A 25951-nucleotide genomic window follows, 5' to 3' on the forward strand; every position below is an offset into this window, starting at 1 on the left:
CACAACTGAACTTATTTATTGTTTAAAGCAGCAGAACACAAAAACACTGGCATCTTATTCATTCTGGTCTACGATGCCCACAAAACATACAACACTGGCAAATATGCCAGCACACCTGAAGAGAAACCAACAAATGTAACATGTCTGAATAAATGTGAACTTTGTTTTAAATAGATATTAAATATAAACCCAAACATCAAAATAAGTGTTGGTGTAAATATTTTAAACAATTTTGGTTAAAATGAAATTCATAAATATAGCATAAAAATGAATTTTTATTTCAAGTGCAAAACAATTCATATAAATAGAAAATATTTAATGAATAAAGATTACAGGCTTACATTTGTCACTGCGTTTTCACAAGGTACCCTTGAACTCCAAGCAGTTTTGGCAAAATTGCTGCTCATCTTCTCAACAAGCAATTAATAGCTGAGTGCAATCATAAGAGAACTGCCCACACCGTTAAAAGGGGCAATCTGAAGCATGAAACCCAAACCCACACAGAGAACCATGAAACAACATATCAGAAAATATATCTGTTACATAACGTTGGAACAAGAAACAAGATTCCCACACTTGTGCACGGCCGTCTTTTCTGACCATCATTTATATGGGTGTGAGCGGTGCAGGTGTTTGGTTTTGGCTCGTTTGGAGAGTCCAACACGAATTGGACGGGTGCAGGTTTTCAAAGGCTCCAGTCTTCTGAGCTGTGCTGGAGGTCCAGCAGAAAAAAGAAAAGGTTTTAATACAAAGGCCAGTGTTTTCCTATGTTTTTTAACTTGTGTTCCCCTGAGCCATTTTCTCACACCCACTCAGTCAAATGTGCCGACAAATATCCAAAAGTAAAACAAACCAACTGATTGTTACATTGAAATCGTTCCACTAAAAGTTGCTAATGCTGAATCTCACTTCCTGTCTGGCTCATGTGATTTCTTTAACTTGCCCTACCATACCATTTTATTTATCAAGCGCATTTTAGCACAGCATGACAGCCGACCAAAGCGCCTTACATACAGTACAGAAAGAAGTACTAAAACATACATTGCATCATAAAACACAGCTAAGGGCTAATGGCTATTCTAAAAATGAATAAAACCTAATAAAAATATGAATTATAACAACTAAAATTAATACTTTTACAAAAAGCAAGTCAAGATGTAAAAGCCGGGTCATAAAAGTGCATTTTCAGTCGTGACTTGAAAGCCGCAATAGAAGCTGACTGGCGGATCATAAGAGGTAAGGCATTCCACAGAACAGGCGTCAAATGTACAAAAGCACACTCCCTCCTCATTTTATAATTCATTGAGGGGGTGCAAAGCAATATGTGGTTAGGTCAGTTAACTGCTGCAAAGTGGTTGCTCCATCAATTGCCAAATAAATCAGGCAATCTTCTGCGTAAATATGGTAGCTGTTGTGAAAGTGGTCAAAGACCCCAATGGTAACAAATATATGGTGAAAAGGAGCGGCCCCAGGACAGATCCCTGTGGCAGCCCCCATATAGCGGAAGCCAGGCAAAGTCCAGACACCCAGCTGCACGTTAAACACTCCAAACTTACAAATAAGACAGAAATCAGTCCAGTGCAGTACCTGCTAGACCCACCCACGACTTAAGGCGGTCTAACAGTACCTGGTGTTTCACAGTATCAAAAGCCTCTGAAAGATCCAGTAGCAGCAGCAGCACATAGGACCTCGAGTCTGATGCCACCAAGATGTCATTTTTCACATGAAGCAAAGCTAACTCAGTGCTGTAAACGGGCCTGAATGCTGATAGGCATTTGTCTCCATATGCGCCACAACTTGAGGACTAGAGCCCTGCACTGAAGCCCTAGGCCCTCTGGTCGGCCCGGCCCGACGGCCCGAGGGCCGGGCTTCGGGCCAACGACTGTGCAATTACCTCGGACACGGGCCGGGCGCCTTTATTTTTAATCGAAATCATTTAAAAAAATTGAAACACAAATGCAGCAGTAGAGCCCTGCGCGGGACTGTTTTCTTCATCCCACTCCTGCTCGCTCCCGCTGAATTTCTGACCATTACCGCCTGTAACCGCAACGTGTGTGTTACACTCCCGCCCGCACGTGCAGCGTGCATGTCTACTCCCGCCCACAACCGCAAAACTCGGAGAAATTATTACCTCACAATAAAAGAGATGCATTGAGTTTGCGTCCTCAACACGTCATTTTATAGGTTACCCGCTTTCACCGCAGCGCTACGCACCGTTTCATTCAATCAGGCTGTACAGCAGGATTTCCCCTCGTAGCGATATTTTCCCTAACTCTGATTGCTTCATGCTATAGATCGTTGGAAAGCTGCTTTTATGTACTTTTAGGAACCGTTGGAATTATTTGAATCTGATCAGCCATTCAAAAGTTATAAAACGGAGCATTTTGGATGACAAACTCGGCACGTCTCTGAATCTGTGTTGTGATTCGTTGCGCTCAAGACAGGGAATCCCGGTGGCTACCGTAATGTATTGTATGTGCACGGAAAGCCCCATTTTTAATCTTTTCAGCCCTTTTGGAATTTTAATGATATCTTGAACTAGAGCAGGGATCGGCAACCCACGGCTCTTCCATCCATCTGATGTGGCTCTCTGTGCTTGTAAAATAATGAATGGATATTTAAATAAAATGCTTTATATTTTACTGAATTAATTTTATATCTGTAAGTCAATTCTATGTGAAGATTGTCTGCGTAAACCTGAACAGTTCCAACCCAGTCTTACTGTGAGACCGTGTTGGGTCATGCTTGTGCGTAATCATATGCGCTTATATGAGCTGAAGAGGATGTGAGGTTCTGGGATTCTCCTCAGACGGCTCCTGGATGTGTCGCACATTGGAGACAGGAACAAGCGCTATTCAGCCAAAGTTTCTTAATCAGGGAACATTTTCTAAGTGACAAGTCTCTCTGAGAGACAGGGTTTGGAAAACACTCGCTTCAGTGGGATGAAGCTTCCCGCATGCGCTTCTGCGACGCTCGGATCCTGCACGTCTTTTAACGCATTGGTCAGGATTGACGCACTTTGTTTTCATTTAGTTGGTTAAAAAAAAGTCGGGCTTGGGCTCGGGCCGGGCCAGAGAATCCTGAAAACCTTTTCGGGCCAGGTCGGGCTGGGGCTCCACCCCCTCGGGCCGGGCCAGACACAGGCTCAGATTTTAGGCCCGTGCAGGGCTCTATTGAGGACTATTTTCTCGAGCACCTTTGAAAGCAATGATAGCTTTGCATTTGGAGGGAGATTATCAAAATCTGCTTTGTCCAGCTCAGGCTTTTTAAAAGTTGGCTGAACAACCGTTTTCTTAAAAGCCTGAGGAAACACGCCGGTGGAAAGACTGGTGTTCATAATTTCCAGCAATGATGAACCAAGTTCATGAAAAAGCTTACGCACCAACCGTGGCGGAAGAGTCTTCAGTAGAGCTGACAAGTTTCACAGGTTTTACAAATCTCTCAAGGTCACATAAGAGCACAGGGGCAAAAGTGTGCAGTGTTGGAGGGGCAGGAGGAGCAACCTCATAGATTTCCCCTGAAGGCACCAAACCCAGCCTAATCCCATAAATCTTATTGATAAAGTAGCATAGTGAGACAGATGGAATCAAACCATTAGATGAATCCAACAACGGTATGGAGTTAATGGTACTATAGCAGGGTATATACAGCAATCCTTAAGTAAAATTTACTACTTTTTAATACCTTTTTTTACTACCTTCAGAATTTTTTTAAAACCATCACAACACTAAATTGCAAGTGTTAATCAGCGACCTATTTACACATATTTTAACATATATAACATACAAAAAGAATAGACTTAGAGACTCACTGATGTTGACAACGTATTGCACATATTTATTTTACTTAGAAAATAAGCCAGGCACTTCTGTTCAGCGGTTCAGACAGTTGACTACGAGGCCTGAAATGATGCAGAACGACCACTGAATATGACGTCATCATTATGTGACCGGATATGCTAAAGTAGAGCTGCTCGATTAAGGCAAAAACAATAATCACGATTATTGTGACTGAAATTGAGATCTCGATTATCGAAGACAATTTTTCAATTCATGTAGATTTTTTATTTTATTTTTTTATTCAGTCATAAAATTGCTCAGGGCTAGAGCTGTGGCGACGCATCGATGACGTCGACGGCTCGATTCTAAAAATTCGTCGACGTCAGATCCGGTAGTCAACACACCGCGCCCACTTGTTGCATCCCCAGGAGTTTGTAAATGGAGGAGGAATCTGCCTGTTTTTCCTCTAGTTCGCCCTCTTCTCCACCTTCACTAACATCTCCGCCAAATACCGAAGACCCGGAACAATGTCCGTCTGCTGCTAGATTCCTTTCCTGTTTTGCCCGCCTTCGTCTCCCGGCAACGGACAACAACTTCCGGGGTCAGATGCGCTGCTTTGTCTCTACCGCAGATGTAGAAAATCACCGGGAGCGCTTCTCCCTTCATAAAGGAGCTTCTTTCAGACATTAGGAGAGCTGTTTTGGTGGTAGCAGTCTCTCCTCCGTGCTGGTCTGTTTGATGCTGGGTATTTTTGGTTTATTTAAACTTGGTAACTTGAATTTAATGTTGGTAAAGCTACTGTTAGCATTTTCGCTAACAGCTTCTTGCGTTTGGATAAGCGGTTACGTTTTGGTTTAGAGTTCATCTTTTTTGTGGTGCAGATCTCCCTTTTTTACATTTAGAGTGTTGTGGGTTTTCGATTTAGTTTAAAATATCACCTTAAGTTTGGTTTAACCGCCCAGTTTAGAGTTTGGACCTTTGGAGATCCTTATTTTGGTCCAGAACCATGTAATCGTTGCCCAGTGGGACATCCCAGGTTATTTGTACTTTTGTTTTAATTTCCCACAGGCAGAATTAGTTTTATTATTCCCAACCTGTGGATGGAAATATTTATGTTTTTTTGTAGTTGTGAATAAACCTGATCATCATTTTAACTTTTAAATCCCGTTATTGTCCCTTCCTTTTTGCACACAAGCCAAACTCCCCAGGAAGAGTCGTAACACCACTCGCCTCACGCACATAAGTGACCAAATCAAAGCAGCATGGAGACACTCCGTCTCCAACCACCTCTCAGGCAGCAGCCTGCACTCCCAACCTCTACAGTCACCAGAACATAACCAACCACGACACAATAAAAGCAGTGTTATACAGAATGGAAGGCCTGTAGTGTTTATTCTCTTACAGTAACAATTTATCAATTTTTTGGAAGAATTTATTTGAGATTTTTTTGTTTTTATTAATTGTGCAATAGAAAATAATCGCTAGATTAATCATCTAAATAGTCATTAGAATAGTCGACTATTCGATAAAATAATAGTCAGAATAATCGTTTTAAAAATAATTGTTTACCCCCAGCCCTACTCAGGGCACAATCAGGGCAAAAATAAACAAGAAACAAGATGATCACTAAAAGAACTCCTGATTCCCAGTATAAAAAGACCAATATACTTATAGCTCATAGTTTATGACCCAAGGGCTATAGACCTTGGTTTAACTCATTTAAGTCTAACCAGTACAGACCCAAATACCAATATCTTGCAAATACTGACAACAACAATTATACAGTGACATTTATAACAAATAAATGCAAATAAATTGATGTTCACAAAATGTTGCATAACATTTATTTAGTCGTGTCAAGGTGCTGTAGGAGCATGCACTAGCACCGTGTCTCAGAGAGATTAGTTATCAGCGTGAGGAACTTATTTCTACCTTATTTATAAACTATGTATTTACAAGTCCATCAGTTAATGTAATAATTGTCTCAACCACAGCTGCACCCCCACCCCCCAACCCGGTCTCACAGCAATCAGGGGCAAGCTGCACGTGTTTAGCACGCCGCACGCGCACATTTAGCCGTTTTTAGCGGCTCAGGAGCCCGCAGGTACGGTGTGTGTCACTCACTCTGGTTAATCCAAAAGAGAGCCGGCTCCGAGAGCTGTTTCTGTAGCAACCGACACTTCACTACATCATTCCCTTTCCTAAATGTCCTGAAGAACGGTCCGGAGCGCAGGCGGAGTGTTTAGCTAACCTGCAGGAAATGTCGACGACAGTTATCCAGAAAGTAGCTAAGGGTTACCAGAGACGTTTCTGAGGTGTTCGCTAGGTACTTTTAGGATTTAAAAAGTCAAGAAGGGGGTCTGAAAAGCTGTTGGAAATAGCGTCAAAGTCGCTAAGTTGGCAACACTGTGGAGGAGCGCTTCATTTGCAACACAGGTCAGCGCAAGCGGGAGGAGCAAATAATCTGTTTTGTTTTTATAATCGTTCAAAACATTTCATTTGGAATATATTTCTATGTTGATATTCATAATACGACACCTGATAGTCTGAAAAAAATAATACCTAATTTGGAAAAAATAATACCTCTGAGACCAAATTTAACACTTTTAATGGCCTTAAATTTGACTATTTTTATTTATCACTTTTTAATACTTTTTAAAACCCCGCGGACACCCTGTATAGTGTCTTGCATGGTCTCCTCTGTGCTGGACAGTCCATCCATCCATCTATTTTCAACCGCTTATCCAGAGTCGGGTCTCGGGAGCAGCAGCCTAAGCCGAGAGGCCCAGACTTCTCTCCATACAGAAGTCTTGTTCCCTGGTCTCACCGAACTCCTCCCATGCCTGGGTTTTTGCCTCCGCGACCACCGCATTCCGCTTGGACTGCTGCTACCCATCAGCTGCCTCTGGAGTCCCACAGGCCAAAAAGACCCGATAGGACTCTTCAGCTTGACAGCATCCCTAGCCGCCAGTTTCCAACAGCGAGTTCAGGGATTGCCACCACGACAGGCACCGACAACACTGTGGCCCCAGCTCCGGTCAGCCGCCTTGACAATAGAAGCATGGAACATGGCCCACTCTAACTTAATGTCCCTTGCCTCCCTTGGGACGTATTTGAAATTCTGTCAAAGGTGGGAATTGAAGCTCCTTCTGACAGGAGATTCTGCCAGACATTCCCAGCAGACCCTCACAATACGTTTGGGCCTGTCAGGTCTGACTGGCTTCCTCCTCCACCATCAAAGCCAACTTACCACCAGGTAGTGGCCAGTTGACAGTTCCGCCCCTCTCTTCACCCAAGTGTCCAAGACATGCAGCCACAGATCAGCTGAAACGCCAATAAAGTCGATCATCGAACTGCGGCCTCGATGCCTGATGCCAAGAGCACATATGGACACCTTTATGCTTGAACATGGTATTTGTTATGGACAATCCATGACATGCGCAGAAGTCCAGTAACAAAACACCGCTCGGATTCAGATCGGGGGGCCGTTCCTCCCAACCACCCCTCTCCAGGCCTCACTGTCGTTGCCCACATGAGCGTCCCCCAGCAGAATGAGGGATGGACAGTGGCATCAGAAAAATATTTATTCAATGCCAACCTAACGGCTTTCTGATCATGTCAAAGAGACTCCTTAAAAACTCAAAACGCAGTCAGCTCATCCTTCTTCCACCTCCGTTCCAGTTTCCTGCACTGGTGCCTAAGGCACTGAACTTGATCATCAATCCATGTGTCAGAAATTTCCTTTTTCCATTTCTGTCTGAGAGGGCCACAGAGTCCAGGGCAGCTAAGCAGGTAGCATTTAGCTGACAAAGAAGGCTATTCACTCCCTCTAGAGCACCGGAGGCAGATGAGAGAGGGTCAACATCCAAAACAGACACCAGCTGAGAGGCTGTGACCAATGAGATGAACCTTGAAAAACACAGCGGGCTGCCTCTTTAAGGGTGGGAGTAGGCAGAAAATAAACAGAACAGAGTAGTGATCTGAGAAGCCCACAGGAGCGACAGTCAGATCACGCACGTTCACTCCATTGAATAGCACCAGGTCCAGAGTATGAGAGCATGCATGGGTCAGATCATCCATTATCAGCTGGAGGCCAAAAGAGTCTAAGACAGCCAAAAAGTCAGTCACCAATTGCTTTGATGGACAGAAGACATGGATGTTAAAATCCCCCAGAACAACAACCTGGTCATACTTTGGCACGTAATCCGACAAAAGATCCGCAAGATCATTATAAATGCACTGCTATAGCTCAGTGGTCTATAGCATAAAACAAATAAAATAGCTGGCGAACAGCCAAGTTCAAACAGGGATATCTCAAAACTGGTGGGAGCCGGCAGGCAGGGGAGGTGTTTCAAGGGGAGAGAGCTAACAGACCCCCACCCCGACCCGACAGCTGAGATCTTTTAATAATCAGGCAGTCAGATGGGCACAGTTCAGCCAAGGAGAGGGGCCCTCCCAGTGTGACCCACGTTTCAGTCAAACAGAGAAGACTTACGGCAGAATCCATGAAAATATCCTTCAGAAGAGCAGTCTTACTCCCGATTGAGCAAGTACTGAGCAGCCCTATCCATAGAAAAGATAAAGCCAGTGTTGTAGACAGGTTGTAGCTCACTGGATCTCACTGGGTAAGTGAGGCTCCACCAGACAACTCAACCCGGCCGACGCCTCCGATGGAAGCTCCCACTGATAGAAACCACACCTCGTTGGTTCAATACCATAATGGGCTGTGGGGTTAGATCACACTGCGGCGAGTCATCCGATTGCCACCCAGAAATCCTCTAGAACAGACACAAGGATGTGCGAAGCCGAACGCAGACACCTCCACGTTTCGCCTGGCGCCTCCAGCAGCGCCTAGCAAGGCCCTGAGTGGTCAGGAGACCTCATCAAACAGGCGTCTGGAGGAGGGAGTATAGAACTGAAGAGATCCAGGTCTCGAATGAAGGCCAAGCAGGGTAAGTCGATCATACACAATTCCAGGATATGAGTAGACCAAGAAGTTATTCAAAAACCAGGAAACTAAAAGACAAAACAGGAGCAGTTGACAGCTCCTGTGCCAAAGCAGACTCCATCTTGTTCCAAAAAAAAAACCTAAAAAATAAAACTTCATGACAATCCCCATTCGAAGTAAAAAAAAAAGAATATCCAAATATTCTAAACTTATTTAAAAAATACAAATACTTTCAACTTGTCCTTAAGTTGTGTTATGATTCTTTTTCCAAACAATGCAACACAAGGATTCTCAGAAAATGAATCTAGATGAAGAGATTTAAAGAAAGAAAATGTCTTCCCTTTTTCCTGCTTTTCGATTCATTTAAAGGTATGGTTGACTGAAAAAACATTATTTAATGATTATTTCAGATTATAATCGGCCACTGGGTTTTTCATTCAGGCTGCACATGAAAATAGACTCCTACACCTATCTCCTGCATTAGCTTCTGATAGACGGTGAAACTCTAGGATTAAAAAATCCTGACAGATCTTTATACTTGTGTCCTTATTTCATTAATGGCATTTCAGATTTAGTTTTAAGCACTTGCAAAACAATGAATAAAATGTGGGCGTTGTCCTACTACAAGCATCAGTAAAAACCCTGAAAGTAAACTCACTTTGACTGAGTTGCTCCAACACAGGTAGATGTGAGAAGGAAGGAGACCACATCTTCTTGTTCTGCTCGACCTCCTGGGGCACTGAAAGCAACGAGACAAATCCATGTCTTTTTCACTGAATTCACCAAAGAACACATTTCATTTTCACCCACCAGCTTTTGTCAGCTTGCATTTAATAAATGCCACATACTTCTTTATTTATGAATACAGTTTAGATTTTTTGTAATTTATATTCAAACAAATCTTGTTGGTGTTGATGATTTTCTGAGAATGAGGAAGTTTAACTGGAACCTGCATGCTTCTCTTTAGTGCTTTTATGTTGGCACACTTTTCTGTTGAGGGGCACTTCCTGTTCTCCATCACTGCTGGCATTAAGAAACGAAGCCACCGGGTCAACTCCACACATCTCCAGACTGTGGTCTTCAACAGCTTTATCTAAACATCAATAGGAAACATTCAAATTCTACATGAAAAAAAATGTGTAAAAAGCAGATCTAGAAATACAAGTTTGCCTTTGATAAAAACTTCTTAAAAGTCAAAAAACATATCAAATTCAGTAAACATCCAACAAATGGGGTCTGATTTTTATGTTTTTCTCTACATTAAATGAGTTCATTAAAGAGGCCATATCATGGAAAATCCCCTCTTTTGGAGCTTTTTACCATGTGATATTGTTCTTCCATCATGAAAAATACCCCCAGACCTATTTTTGCTGCATTCATACATTTTCTGATCTCAGCTGTGAGTTTTCAGATTCTGTGTTAAGGACCTACAGACATGAGGACGGAAAATAAGTGCGTCATCAGGCATGTCTCCTCCCCCTGAAGCTAGTCTCAGATCTGAATCCTGCCTCCCCTAGAAGGCCACCAACGCCCAATAGAGCGGTTTATTTTATGCTGCAGTTGAGAACGTGACCTTCATGTCACAGATGACTGCTTTGCCTCCACCGCTACCAGAGTGGGTATTCTGACAACTACTTCTGCATTGGGGACAAAACACTACTGTAAAAACCATGCGTCCTGTCCACAAAGAAAGTGGTAATGGCCAGCACTGGACATGTGTGTTGGGTGACTGTTGTCTTATAATAGACTTGGTAGCCTAGTGGCTAGAACATCTGCAGTTTTACTATGACTTTACGCCGGTGTGACTCCCGATCGTGGAAGTAACTTCTTTTCTTATTTTTTTAGCCGCATTTCATTTTCTGATCCTTTATTTGTGATTACTTTAAAATATCAAGACTGATATGTATTTTTTTTTTACTTTCTTTGTTTATTTAGCCAGTGTGAGTCCATGTGAGGTGAGTTGATTAAATCAACTAAACTGCTGATTGGAAATGATCAAATTCAAAGATGTTTAGAGATGCAAAAGAAATCTGCTTCAGCTGACTAGATTACTGCTGACCAAAGATGGGGAATTGTGGCATCAACAAGTCCACTCCATGCTGTGATTTTGTTCTTTTCAGCAATTGAACAAGGTTAATTCACTGTGCTGTTTGAAATCACCTGGTTTTGTTGCTGAACTGCAGAAAAACACGGCAGGAAGATGACTTGTTGATGCCAAAATTACCCATGTCTGTTGCCTGGGAGTCGAACCAACGTCAGAACACGGCAAAACAAGATGAAAGGCAGTTGCTTTATCTGCTAAACGACCAAGACTAATGGGCTCAAAGCACGGGAGGTCACATCGCCTCTGCATTCATTCTCAATTAGACATGCACGAAAAAGCGCTAAACGCAGGTCTCTCTCCTGCTAAGCGACATGCCAAAAATGTGCATGTGAAATTTTTCACAAGCCAGCGAAGCAATCCCAGGATGTTGAAAATTTGTAACTTTTCGTCGCTGTCGCTCGGGCAAGGACCAATCAGTGGGGCGGACAGGATGCTTCTCAGTACAACTCCGGGCAAACATACATGGAACAGGAAGGGTTCAAACTTGCCGTGCCGAATTTCCCAGTTCCATAGTTGGGTCACGCCAGGGCGATTCCCATAGTGAAACACCGAACGAAGTTAGAAAAAGAACCAAATATATTTGTGTAACACGGTATTTTGATACTTATGTGTACGGTCAATAGTGTATGCAGTGTCTTAACCCTCCCAATTCAATTCAATTTCAATTCAATTGTATTTATATAGCGCCAAATCACGACAAGAGTCCTGACGCTACCCCAAAGTCCGCATTTAAATCGGGTTATGCAAGTTAGAGGTAACTCTTTCTATTTATGCTTGTAAACGGGTTATTCTGATCAACTCAGAAACCCGAATACCGACCTTAACCCGACCATAACCCGGATATTGGCTGCATGTAAACGTAGTCAGTGTGTCCTGTGTGCAGTGAGTACACCAGCTATAGTGTATAATACCTGGTGATGCATCATCTCTGTGGAGTCCTCCTGGTTGGCTGAAGCCCTCTGTGCCTTTTGATGTGTTTCTCTCCAGGGGTTTGGGTGCATCATACTGCTCAGGTGAACATGGCCTGCAGTCGCTTGCAAAGTCATTTCTACTGATATCAAAGAATAAACGGAGCTCTTTCAACACCCTGTCAAACTGTTCTTTCATTTCAAACTGCAAGCTGTTGTTGGGATCACTGTCATACTCAGGGGTGACAGCAGAACATTCTGAATGTGAATTGGATTCTTCGTGTGTGAGTTCAGAGGAGTCACAGGCCGATCCACAGTCAGGTTGTTGCTCCGGCCAAGTGAGTACATTGACATCTGCTGCTGGGTGAAAGTTTGGGCCATCATTACAAGCTGAATCGCTGCTAACAAATCCATTTGCCATGTTCCCGACGTGACACTCTCCTCCATCCTTCTCCACTGCCATCTTATTATGAACGTCAAGCTCTGCCGTTTGCATGTGGTGGTGGAGTTGTTGCTCGGGTGCTTTCTCTTTAGGCGAGCTGGTGAGAACAGGCATGCTGCCCAGGCCAGCATCATCGTCATCACCATCATCTGGTGAGAGTTTGATCTTTTCAAAAGTGTCAAACCCCCTGAGCACATGGCTGCTGAGAGTAAAGGCAGACGGGGGAAATCTGTCACTACTCGTTAGTGCTGTGGAGGTGCTTTGAGCATTTTCTGAATGGCTTAAATTTGGCTGACATGGAACAACTGCATCACACTCAGGGGGAAAAGTAATGGGCATGGATAAATCAGACCTGTATTGGTAAGGAGAGAAACCACTGAGCCTTTGCTCTGAATGATCTGCATGTAAAAAAGGCAATTTAGCCCCCTCCAACCATTCACTAACGCTTCCATCGGGTGACTCTTCCCTCGCGGTTCCTTTTATCTCTGACGTTTCACATCCACAGGTTTTTATTTCTGTTCCAAATTTTATTACCCCTCTTTGTTCTGTTCCTTTAGTGGTCCCATCCATGCCATTAATATCTGGACAATGTGGGTTATTGCTCAAACTCGCAAGCTCTTCTGTGACATCAGTACAGTTTAATTTGCTGTTTTGTTTGGATGTTTCTTCTTCCATCAATCCGTCATCTTCATCTTGTTGATTTTGTTGCTGAGATGTTCCTTCTTTATTGTTTTCTTTCTCTTTAAAAATGTGTGCAGCTTCCTTTCGACCATTTATCACAGCTGTCATGTCCACTTTGTCCCTTTCTTTCTCTGAAAACTCAACCTCTTGCATCTTGATGTAGTTAGGACTGGCAGCACAGCATCTGGACCAGCTCTGTTCCTTCAGCTCCTGGTGCACAAGATCATGGCTTCCTTCTGTTCCTCCCACCTTAGCAGGAGGGGGCTTCTTGGAACTGCTGCTGAGACTGGATTGGCAGTTGGCTCTGTTGTCTTGTGTATCAATGTTAGTCACTGAACAAGCCTGTGTGTATCCCAAACATATGAACTTGTTTTCATCTTGCATTGTTCTTTCTTGGTGGTTGAACTCCTTGTTCTGGTCTGCAGATAAAACTTGTGATGTACTGGCACTACAACAAAGGGGAAGAGTTATTTCCACGCTGCAGATTTGTCCTAACGCAGATAATTCTGTACCTTCAGTGCTGTCTGAGATACAGAGCCTCCCTTCAACCTCTTTATCAATTTCACTGCAGATTACAGGGTCAATTACACCAAAAGCGTCATTATCTCCTTCAGCGGGCTCTTGGCTGATTTCAGAAGCCACCGGCATCTCAGACAACTGATCAGCCTCCATGCACTTATTAATTTCAAAATTCTCAATTTGAACACTTGTGTCCATCACCCTGGCATCAGTAGGAACTGATCTCTCTGCACTTTCAGCAGCAGAGCAGATGAGAGTGTTGTTCATGCTGTTCTCATTGGCTTGGCCCTTTGTGTTTACATCCCAGACAGAGACAAATTCCCTCTCACAAGTCTGTGGCACTGATTCCTGCTTTTTAATTTCTCCAGAGGTTTCATCAGGGTTTGAGTAAAGTGGATTAGGATTTTCAAAATCCCTGAAAGATATGAGAATTTCACACCCAGCCTTACTCAGAGGGACGCTAAAATCAACCTCCTCTCTATCCTTACTGGTTTTCACTGCTTCGGTTGGTTGGCTGCCTGTTTGACACAGACCTGGGTCCACTACTGCATCTTTAGAGGAGTAATCAGGCTGGTTTGAACAGAAGGTATCTTCCATGAGTTGGCTGATATCAGTTTGTGCCCCATGCTCATTTAGATCAGGAAGACTGTAGAGTCTTAGATGATTACAGTCAGGAGGACTGGGTGTGTTCATCCTGGTACAAGGGAGAGATCCATCTGTATCATCTCTCAAACACAGACTGAGTGTGTCTGTTTTGGCCTCTGAAGGTTTCCCATCTCTCTCAGCACAAACATAACATCCTATCTTTGATTCTGTGTGAGTGTTACTACTCTGTGAAGTAATATCAGTAACAGATGTTAAAGTACTACCCTGTATTTTGTCACAATAGTTGTGATCATAATGTCCACATTCTGCAGTGAAAGTCAGCCCATCAGTCTTCTGCAGGTTTCTTGGTGACAGGCGACATTCCTGAGATGTCCGTGCGTCTGAAGTGTTGAACGTGCTGTTCCCAGATACGTCTTCTGTTACAGAACAATCGGTTCTCAGCCGCTTTGACAAAGGCAGTGAAGTGAGATCTGATTGTGGACTGACATCTTCTTGTGTGACGTAATCCATTTTCTTCAATCAATAAGACCTAAAACAGAAACTCACTGAGAGTGAACACAGCTTCTGAGAGCCACACACACACACACACACACACACACACACACACACACACACACACACACACACACACACACACGTGCACGCACTAAACGCGCTAAAGTAAATTTTGTCTGTTTTTATATTCACCAGAGTTAGATAAGTGTAAAAAAAAAACTATTTGTAACCAGCCTAGTCATTATTCTGATGCAGCAGTACTCTTTTAGCTTTAGCTTAGCATAAAACAATGTGAGTGAATGGTAACAAGTAGCTTTGAGTGTGAAAAAGTCATTAAAATTACTCAGTGATGATCCTAATTTTGCTTGGTGACTAGAAGTGTGAATCTTCACTAGTTTCACGTCTGGATTATGATTAGTGATGCACCGATATGAAATGTTTGGGCCGATACGGATATTAAGATCACTGTATGGCCAATAACTGATATTTGCTGATACCGATATATTGACATTAATGCTTCTTAAATCAGCAAATTTTGTATAGATTGAAAATTATTCAAGCTGAATTTACGTTATTATGTACGCACAACACACACATTTACGGTTCTGAGATGATTTCATTCACAGTTCACATGACTAAACAATTACACATCATCCTCTCCCATCCTCTGAAACAGGCAAACAAATGGAGACGAGAAGGAAAAAATGTCGGCTGTTAATATCGGCCCAGATTTATTAATCAAACCAATACCAATATGTTAAAAATTACTAATATCGGCCAATACCGATATTGATGCCGATATATTGTCCATCCCTAATTACAATTATTGTGTCAATTATTTGATTCAATTTGATATCTTATATTTCAGATCACAATTATTTCAAGGCCCCGAAAAACTTAAACTCCTCCACTTGGGGCAGGACCTCATCCTTGACCCGGAGATGGCATTCTACCCTTTTCCGAATCAAGACCATGGTCTCTGATTTAGAGGAGCTGATTCTCATCCCAGCTGCTTCACACTCTGCTGCAAACCGCTCCAGCAAAAGCCGGAGATCACGTTCTGGTAAAGCCAATAGGACCACATCATCTACAAAAAGCAGAGACCTGATCCTCAGGCCACCAGAACAGATGCCCTCAACACCTTGGCTGCACCTAGAAACCCTGTCCATAAAAGTTATGAACAGAATCGGTGACAAAGGTCAGCCTTGGTGGAGTCCAAATCTCACTGGGAATGAGCCCGACTTGCCAGCAACACGGACCAAGCTCTGACACCGGTCATACAGGGACCTAACAGCACTTATCAGAGGGCCTGGTACCCCATATTTGCCCCACAGGGCCCCCCGAGGGACGCGGTCGAATGCCTGCTCCACATCCTCAAAACACATGTAGGTTGGACCCCCCTAAGGGTACAAAGCTGGTTCCGTGTTCCACGGCCAGTACGGAAACCACATTGCTCCTCCTGAATCCGGTGAACACATTTTATAAGTCTAAGTCCTGTCAGGAAATGGTTGGTTGGTGTTGAAGTGGGTTCCAAACACAGGAGAACCTAGAGATTACTGAAAGGCTTGGAGGAAAAAAGGATAAACCATTAAACTGATCAAACCAAACAGGATCTAAGAACTAAACAGAAGAAGAGATAACTCCAAACAAAGGGGAAATAAACAGCAAAGGAAACATGGGGGTCAAAGGTCAAAAACACACAAGGAGAACACTAAACCAAGTACTAGGAATGGTCCGATCTGATCGTGTGATCGGAAATTTTCAAAAAAATCTTAATCAGTGAAAAAGATCAGTTTTAACCTTATAAAAAAGAAATATGACTTTTTAATTAATCCAGAGATTTTCAAACGGAATAATAATGGCTTATTTTTTATCTCAACAAGTTCCTCTACATCAGTGTTCTTTATTTCTTGGAAGAAAACACCACCATTACCTCACACAATTTACGGCAGGCAAGTATTCAGACACTTTAACATGCAGCTGTTAGCAAGTAGGCTAATGCAGAGCTAAAGTGTCTACATCGGAGTTAAATTGTCTGTACTTTAAACCTGACAGCAAAGGCAGTGTACCAGCCACTTGTAATGTGTGTGGGAATGCACCGATACGATACTGGTATCGGCACCGATACCAATACCAGTATTGTATCGGTAAAAGTTAACCGATACCAATGCAGTTGCTTGAAAATGGCTTCACTATAACTTGTCATTTCTGTTCACCTAATATTTTAGTTTTGTTATGATTTCCATTCATTTATTTTACTTTTTATCTACCTCACAGTCTTTTCCAGTTGAAAGCAGAGAAGAAAATAAAATCTGTATTCCAAATCATTGCATTTTTTGTGTGGTAGAAGTATTGGTATTGGTAATCGGTATCGGCAAGTACTCAGATCCAAGTATCGGTATCGTATCGGTTTGGAAAAAAGTGGTATTGTTGCATCCATAAATGTGTGCATACTGGGCATTTAACATGCAGGAAAAGACAGCTGCATGATAAGCTGCCATCAAAACAAACTACTTTGTCTTTCAGGTATTCTTTACATACCTGAAAACTCGGAGGGTGTGAAAAAGGAGGACAAGAGGAGTCCCCTTTCCATTCTCTGAGTGACTGAAAACATTACTGAAACCCGACAGAAATCCCCCACCCCACCCTTCAAAACAAAAACTCTTCGGATATACAAGATTCACGTGATTGCCACATTTGGCTTCAAAAACTGCGATTTTCAACAAAAAGCGACAAATTTGCAGGTATGCCTTTGGCTTCTTTCCCTTCAGGCGTCGCCAGAGCGAATCATTATAAGTCCCAGTTCACAGAGACATCTCTTACAATAACACAGAGCTAGCCAACAGTGAAAGATAAGTTAATAAACACAGAGAACTTGCAGAAGGTTAGCAAAACGTTGGACTTTCTCATTCTTATTCAATGGGAGCTGGAGAGAGTAACAGCGTCGCTGTCATATTGGGTTTTCTTTTTAATTATGCCATACTATATATCTGATTTTGTTAAAAATCCTATTAAAATGTGTTTTTAGTTGAATAAACATCTCTCCAGTAAAAATAAATGCACTGGGGGCAATTGGGGACCCATCCAAGATGGCAGCTCAGTCCACAGGGTGTCTATGTATATGATGCAGGGTTTCCCCCAGCGCTTTATAAGCCTGGCGGCCTGCCAGGTTAAGCGTCATGCCCCGCCCCCCTCCCCGACCCTACCGTGTCCGCTGACACGAACGGCGTAACAAAACCTCCATCAGCTGATACTAGTGAGAAACAGCAGCAAAACGTGTGCACCCCCTCCACCGCCTTCACGGAGGAGCGCTGCGGGACGGAGTGCGCGGTCCCCCCTGCTCTCACGGAGGAGCGCTGGGGACAGAGCGCGCGACCGTCCCCCCCGAATCCGCCAGGCTTAACTCATTTTCTGGGGGAAACCCTGTGATGCCTGTGGTGCCAATAGCTACAAGTTTTGTGCAGATAAAAGTTAGCCTGCTGGCCGACCGGAAAGGTAGGAGACTTAGGCTCTCTATAATCTTTCCCCTTCTCACACGTACCCTGGTTTGGTGCAGGTTTTGGTTTTGTTTCTTATTGTTTGCATGGTTTGTTTTTCTGTTCTGTTAAAGGTTTGAAATATCGCCTCATTTCTCAGTTTGTCCTCATTCTCTGATGCCCACGCGTACATCATAAATAAGTAAACTCGTGAGAACACACAGGCCTGATGGGAATTGTAGTAGCATATAAGAGTAACTATACTGATGAGGAAACACTTGGTCATCACAATTGACTACAACCACTCTTTGGCATAGTGGCGTGCCAAGGCTTTGCCATGCATCTTCCCTACACAAAAACAAACAGCTTGCATTTGTTCAATAAAGTTCAGGGGAAAATGGTGATGCACAAGTGCTACATCTAAAAATTATTTATCGCACAGAGTTTTTTTCCTTTCACATGCGACATATATGTTGCACTGTACAGCCCTGACTTAGCATTCATGGACTCACCTATCTTCACTCACGACGGGAAAGGCTGTTGTTGATCAGCAAAGAATGTCTCCGCTAGTAAAAGCTAACCGTTAGCATTTGCAACTCCACCACACAAGAGAACTCTTCCATGCTTGTGTTATTTGTGGAGAAAAACCATCAATGTTGCAGTCAGTGGTAGAGTAGCTGTTAGCCAATCAGAGGAGAGATATCCAAATATCAGGAAATAAGACCTGGCATGTTAAAGCTCTCCTCTGATGTGGATCACTTCATGCTCCTGAAATAAGCACATCGGAGCTATTTAAATATTAAATTAAGCCAAAATATGCAAGAAGAAAAAAACAAGTGTTTTGAGGATAATGATGTATGAAAAAGGAAGAGTACTTTAAAACCCCTGAGTTTTTGTTTATTTGAGACTAAATGAAGCCCATAAAAAAGTATAAAAACACGCTGCAGGCTGTGTTCTGCTGTTGTGTGCTCGCTCTGGTACTAGAGTCATTAAAAATATATCACAGTAATGAGATCAGAGAACTACTGGGACAGTTTTGAAAAAGAAATGCAACCCAGAGTCTAAAGCTATGTTTGAAATGAAAGTATCATTTTACAAAGAAATAACAACAACACTATGCTGCAAAGCTAAAGAGACTAATTAAGTACTTAAAAAATCTATTTAACTTACTGTGTGTGTGGATGGTTACATCAGATGGTGCTGTTTATCTCAAATCGGACTTCGTTCTCAGGAGTGTGGGTTGTTACTTGGTTCTTTAAGTGGGACGACTTGTTAAATTTCAGAATTCTGTCGCAACCTTGAAAGAATAACAAAGGCACATGTAACTGGGGATTTTGCTGTGATAAAAAGATATGTGAGAAGGAAATACGTGACAATAAAGCTGACCAGTTATTAATAAACAAAATCTTAAGCAGGAATTAGTATCCAAGTGAGAACATACAGTATATTTGGGAAAAATGTTTACTGGTACTATTTTTCAATATTTATATATTAAATATTCTTCATTTCTGTCACCATAGCACATCAGATCTGCATTCAAGTGTACGTCACTTGAACATTATGATTTACAGGTGCTGGTCATAAAGTTAGAATATCATGACAAGGTGGATTTATTTTAGTAATTCCATTCAAAAAGTGAACCTTGTATATTATATTCATTCATTACACAGACTGATATATTTCAAATGTTTATTGATTTAATTTTGATGATTATAACTGACAATTAATACAAATCTCTAATTAAATATCTCAGAATATTAGAATATCGATTAAGACCAATGCAAAAAAAAAAGGATTTTTGAAATGTTGGCAATCTGAAAAGTATGAACATAAAAGTATGAGCATGTACAGCACTCAGTATTTAGGGCTCCTCTGGTCTGGATTACTGCAGCAATGTGGCGTGGCATGGTCGATCAGTCTGTGGCACTGCTCAAGTGTTATGAGAGCCCATGCTGCTCTGATAGTGGCCTTCAGCTCTTCTTAATTGTTCTGACGTATTGCATCTTCCTCTTCACAATACCCGCAACATGGATTCTGTGCCTCTCCTCTCTTCCTCCAGACTCTGGGACCTTGATTTCCAAAGGAAATGCAAAATTTACTTTCATCAGAGAACATAACTTTGGACCACTCATCAGCAGTCAAGTCCTTTCAGTCTTTAGCCCAGGCGAGATGCTTCTGATGCTGTCTCTTGTTCAATAGTGGCTTGACAGAAGGAATGTGACAGCAGAAACCAGGTTTTGCGTGTGTGGTGGTTCTTGAAGCACTGACTCCAGCTGCAGTCCACTCTGTGAATCTCCCCCACATTTTTGAATGAGTTTTGTTACACAATCCTCTCCAGGGTGTGGTTATCCCCATTGCTTCTACACTTTTTCTACCACATCTTGTCCTTCCCTTCACCTCTCTATTAACTCATTCACTGCCAATGACTACTAAAGTCGTCATTTGCATTTTTTTACTGTTTGGGCATCGGAACGAGCCCCCGCACTGTGAGAACAAACATCTCAGCTCTAAAGCTGATCTTCATCTGCATACGTCACACGTCACATGATCAGGAAGCAGAAAATCCATGTGTTAGGAGACCATTTTGGGCCGCTGCTGTAAAAAAAAAGATGAGGCGCAAACCGGAAAAGCGTCTGCCGATCACAATTCAACAACGGATTGTGAAAGAATGGATAAAGCTCAAAACCTGCAAATTCTTCCTGATGTTAGAGGTGAGTCTCCCCTTTGTTTTGGTTGTTTTGGCGTCGACATCATCCTGGCGCGCAACTAGGGTTGTCACGGTAACCGGTATAGCGGTAAACCCCGGTAAAAAAGTTGACAATAAAAATAACCGTCCAGTTTTTAAAAAACTAAATTATCTCGGTGGGTTTACCGTGGCCGCGGTTTCGGCGCGGTGACCCTTACCAGCCACCGTCGCTTCAGCTGAAGTTCCCGCGGCGCGCACACGCACTTTTTAGTTTGCAACGGCACCAAAACTTTGAAGCTGAAATAATGGCCGAAGGAGGAGACGGCAGCGCCCAGGACATCCATCAGCCCTCAAAGAAGACTAAATCGGAAGTATGGGCATATTTTGGATTTCTGTAAAATGCTGAGGGACAGTTAATAGAAGACGGCTATCCCGTTTGCAGAACGTGCAGGAAACAAGTGTCTGCAAAAGGCAGCAACACTTCAAATCTAATGGCACATCTGCGTGACCATCACCCACGTCTCCACAGCCAGTGCAAGGTAAGTTAACATTAGCATTTTAGCTTAAATGCATGACGTGAGGACTTTTGGCTGAGGGAGAATACAACGAGTCACTATATACTGCAGCCGCAGCGTCCTCTGCCAGCATTTAAACCGCGTCACGGACATCCTGTTGCTGGATGAAGCATCTTATTTGTTGATGATGAAGAGAAATATACAATTAGTTCCTTGTCATTGATTTGTTTACTTATTCAATGCCATTTATACTTGAACATTTGGATTTGATTACATAGTGTAGTAGTTATTTTAATAATTTGTTTAAAGTGGCTATTTATTTTAAATACATATTTTTTTAAGGTTGACTTGTACAGTGCTCAAGTCAAGTGAAGACTGGAGTTTTAGATTTTCATTTTGATAATGAAGAAAACAAGTATATGAGAAAACAAGTGGTGTTTCTTTGATTTGTTTACATATTGTTTATGTTTTGAATGTTTGGATTTGTATAATTTAAACCTGCACTGACTACTGTAACACGTTCCAGAAAAAGAAGCTATTTGTTCCTTTACTTGTGAAAAGTTGCACTTTTGCTAAGGCTTTGTGTTATTTTAGGTTTAATAAACACTGTTAAACCTTTTCAGAACTATTTCAGTTTGTGTAGAACAGGACTATCAATGCTTTCTGAACATATGCAACACCGTTTAAAAAAATACCGCGATAATACCGAAAACCGTGATAATTTTGGTCACAATAACCGTGAGGTTAAATTTTCATACCGTGACAACCCTACGCGCAACGTTCTGTGACTCTTAAAAAAACAGTAAAAATGGTGAAAAAAGCTGGCAGCGAAGGGCTTTACCGATCAGGAAATGGCTGGCAGTGAATGAGTTAATGTGCTCGGACACAAAGCTCTGTGAACAGCCAGCCTCTTTAGCAATGACCTGTTCTGCCTTGCCCTCCTTGTGGAAGATGTCTATGGTCGTCTTCTGGACAACTGTCAAGCCAGTAGTCGTCCTCATGATTGTGTAGCCTACATAACAAGACTAAGGATGTGTCCGAATCCAAGGGCAGGATGCATTTTGAGGTCGATGACATCTCAGCGCAGCGATGAGTACTGACCTAATTCCAAGAATACTCACTGTCCTCGCTCCACCCATATTTGGAGGATGGGTCTGGTCTATCCTCACAGAGCAAGGCTGTCCCAGCATGCTTTGCGCGCCTGCCGTTGGATTTTCAACAGGAAGATAAACATGAAAGCAAGTTTTAAACGTATGTTTGTTTAAAAAATATCGGTAGAAATCTAAAAAGCTTAAAGCGGTTTGGTTTATAGACATTTTCCGTTTGTACATTTTAGGCAGAAATCAGGCAGAACGAGCTTGTTTGGTGGGGTTCCGTAGTTATTCCCATTTGTGTGTGTGTGTGTGTGTGTGTGTGTGTGTGTGTGTGCAAATGAAGCTTGTCATTTGTTTTAGGGACAACAGGGCACTTTTATTAAGCTTAGAGGTAAAGAATGAAGCTGTTTACACATGACCACAGTAGTTCATCGTGTGTTCTGCTGTGAAAAGTAAAGTTCTATATTCAGGGATTTACACAGTTGACACGTTATAAAGAACAATTAAAAATAGTTTGTGTGAAGAATATAATTTTTAAATTTTCATGTGGATAAATGTAAAAATGTGTTAATTGCCTTTTTGTCACCTGTGATTTCTGATTTTCTGTGTTTAGGGCTGCAAGTGTCCACGGTCAGGAGAGGCTCACTGCTGCTGTTTTACCCTGGTGATCCTCCTGGGAGAGTGGCCTTCAAGTGTTATCACATTAATGTTATTTAGTTGTTTGATATTTGAACATGTTTATTAAAACAAATACTAACTGATAACTCATTTTGGTCATTAAGTTTATTGCCAGTTTTATTATTTACATATGTTTTTGAACATGTTACATGAACAGAATGAAAGGATGGTAAGGAGACAAGATTATTCATAATACGTGACATTTATTTACAGATCTGCAACTTGATCTGCTGCAGGAGGATCCCAGACGTGGATGGAGGGCTGGAACAGACCCGTGGCTGAACATTTCTAGTCAGAGGGTGGTGCATCATACAGGACAGTCTCCGGAGAGAGCTTTGGGATGCTTCCTTTCACTGTCCACTCCATCGTCCATCTACAGGGCCTGCTGGGCTATCTCAATGGACGGCTGTTACATCTCTAAGACGTATTCAGAAATATGAAATGAGGAGATGGTTTATGGATCCACTAGTGCAACAATTGTCACTCTTCAACAAATAAAACCACAGTGTTTTAATAGAGGCTCCTGCATAAATGATTTGCCTGTTAATAGTAGTGGTGGTCTGCTGGTACCTCCTCCAGGACAGAGCACAGCTGAGCACCTCCACACACATCTTCCTCAGGCTCATCCTCCTGGGCCACAACTTCACCAGCACAGAGGCAGATGTGCAGAATAGGCATTCTGACCTGTAATAGATAAAAAATAGTTTTGCTTAAATAGAAAAATGTAAAACAAACATATAACCTGCAGTACATTGGTTCTGTTGTGTTTAAAGATAAGCAGCAGTGAATAGTTAAACAAAAACTACAAAGAATTTACATTTTTAAGACAGATCTGAACATTATTAAGCTTGGTTTGAATAAACACATGCACGTTGAAAACACTTCAATGCTATTTTATTAACAAAAAGCCTGTTTTTAAAATGTTTACACCCACTTTATGTAAAATAAGAAGTGCTAAGGTCCATTTAACATTAGAAAATGTCCTACATTTCATTCAACATTTATAATGCATTTCATATATTAATCAACTACATGTTAATATTCTGTAGTAATGTGTTGTGTACATTTAACCACAGCTCATTCTGTAGCTTAAAACATAAATGAAACGATCAAAAGTTAACATGTAAGTCCTGAAAGCTCGTAGAATAAACAAAATTACTTTACCTGAAAACAGTTGTGAACAAACACTGGTGATGGAGGTACAGCTTCTAAGATATTCCTGCTCGTTTTTCGCTAGCTTTAGCATTTTTCCTTAGCGTGTAGCTGCCGCCACGGCTGTGACGGGACCTACAGGCCACCGCTGGGGTGAAGGCTAGACTGTCCAAATACAGAGCTGCTGGCTTCCAGTTTTAGCGGTCGAGCAAGGACCCGACCTTGCTGGACCGGTAATGACGCGTCCTCACAAGCATCCTGCCCCAGGATTTGGACACACAATAAGAGATCGTTTAAAGCCTTTAGCCGGTCTTTTGAACTAGCTGATTAGAGTGTGGCACCAGGGATCTTCAATAGTGAAGCTTTTCACCATACTCTAACATTCTGATTTACTGAATTTGGGATTTTCATTAGTTGTCAGTTATAATGATCAAAATTAAACATTTGAAAAATATCAGTCTGTTTGGTGAATTAATCTAATGTACAAGTTTCATATTTTAATGGAATTACTAAAATGAATCAACTTTGTCATGATTTTCTAATTCTATGACCAGCACCTGTATTGACCGTTTGCACGTGACGTCACGTCTCTCATGTGACCGCCCCCTTCGCTATGATGGCTGGAAAAAAGACCGTTTACACCCGTAGAAACTCCAGTGAAGGTAGTCAAAACAAATGAAAAATGAATGACCCACACTTGTATAGCGCTTCTCAGAGTACGGACTCCAAAGCGCTTTACACTACAGTGTAGTATTCATCCATTCACACACACATTCACACACTGATGGTGATGAGCTACGATGTAGCCACAGCTGCCCTGGGGCGCACTGACAGAGGCGAGGCTGCCGAGCACAGGCGCCACCGGTCCCTCCGACCACCACCAGCAGGCAAGGTGGGTTAAGAGTCTTGCCCAAGGACACAACAGCAGAATTCTCTGTCCGGAGCAAGGACCGAACCTGCAACCTTCCGGTTACTGGACAACCCGCTCAACCTGTTGAGCTACTGCTGCCCCAAAACAAGCCAAAACAAAGGTTTTCTGATATTACACACACTGACTTAACTGAGTTTGCAGTTGGTTTAGGGATGCCACTGATTATCTAGTTAGGGTTATATTCTGTGTTGTCGTGTACCAAAATTACATCTTTACCTTGAGATGTTTTAACTGCAGTCGTCTGCCATTAAGACTGGAAAACTGTCACAGAAAAAGAAAATCCTTATTTTGATGTCTGACAAAAAATTTTAAGTTATTTAAGCAGAAGACATGGAACTCTTAATCAATGAGCTAGTTGTATAAACACAATGAGCCTGGATTTTTTTTGTGATATTATTGTTCATTCATGATATTATTGTTTATTCATGAACTCAACACATTACATTAGTGATTTAAACATATTCTGTACAGTTCAGTTTCAGGACTAAGCTAATTAGCCACCCACTGGTTAAAAATATGTTCATGTTATTTTAACTATTTATCTAAGGTTAGATAACACGCATATAGTTAGCGACAACCATCCCTTTGATTTAATGATAATTAGTGAAAGTAACTCTTACTTTACTCACCTTGAACGACTCGTTTACATTAAACCTGATGCGTTAGCTTGCTAACTAGCTCTTCGCTCAGTGGCGCGAAAGTGCGGACACTTAAAAAAAGGCACTTTCTGTCCTACAAAAAAAAGGACTTATATCGGAATCTTGCCAGTGGGGATACCAAAATATTAATAAATTAATAAAAATGAACGTGTGTGGTATAAAAGTTGCGGTTCGTCGTGTTTGATGCGAGTAGAGCAGAGAGAGACTGATGAACGCAGCCAGCAGCATCAGCAGCGCTCCCTGCCTGAGCGTCTCCTCTCTGCTCAGCAGCAGCAGCA

General features: G+C 42.1%; 1 protein-coding gene across 2 annotated transcripts; it reads right to left on the reverse strand.

Annotated features, from left to right (window-relative positions):
- Position 1: 1 nt before the first annotated feature.
- LOC107378185 (uncharacterized) lies at positions 2-25927 on the reverse strand. 2 transcript variants are annotated; one of them, XM_015948257.3, is made up of 7 exons: positions 25644-25927; positions 25231-25275; positions 19129-19255; positions 11743-14516; positions 9677-9820; positions 9386-9466; positions 2-712 (listed from the first exon to the last, which is right to left on the reverse strand). In XM_015948257.3, exons 4-7 carry the CDS (start codon positions 14495-14497, stop codon positions 603-605), a joined length of 3090 nt encoding a protein of 1029 aa, XP_015803743.3. In that variant the 5' UTR covers positions 14498-14516; positions 19129-19255; positions 25231-25275; positions 25644-25927; the 3' UTR covers positions 2-602. The 2 variants fall into 2 exon arrangements, with proteins under 2 accessions (XP_015803743.3, XP_054604479.2); XM_054748504.2 differs by lacking the exon at positions 19129-19255.
- Positions 25928-25951: the final 24 nt, after the last annotated feature.

The sequence above is a fragment of the Nothobranchius furzeri genome, chromosome 2 (genome assembly GCF_043380555.1).
Source record: "Nothobranchius furzeri strain GRZ-AD chromosome 2, NfurGRZ-RIMD1, whole genome shotgun sequence".
NCBI lineage: Eukaryota > Metazoa > Chordata > Actinopteri > Cyprinodontiformes > Nothobranchiidae > Nothobranchius > Nothobranchius furzeri.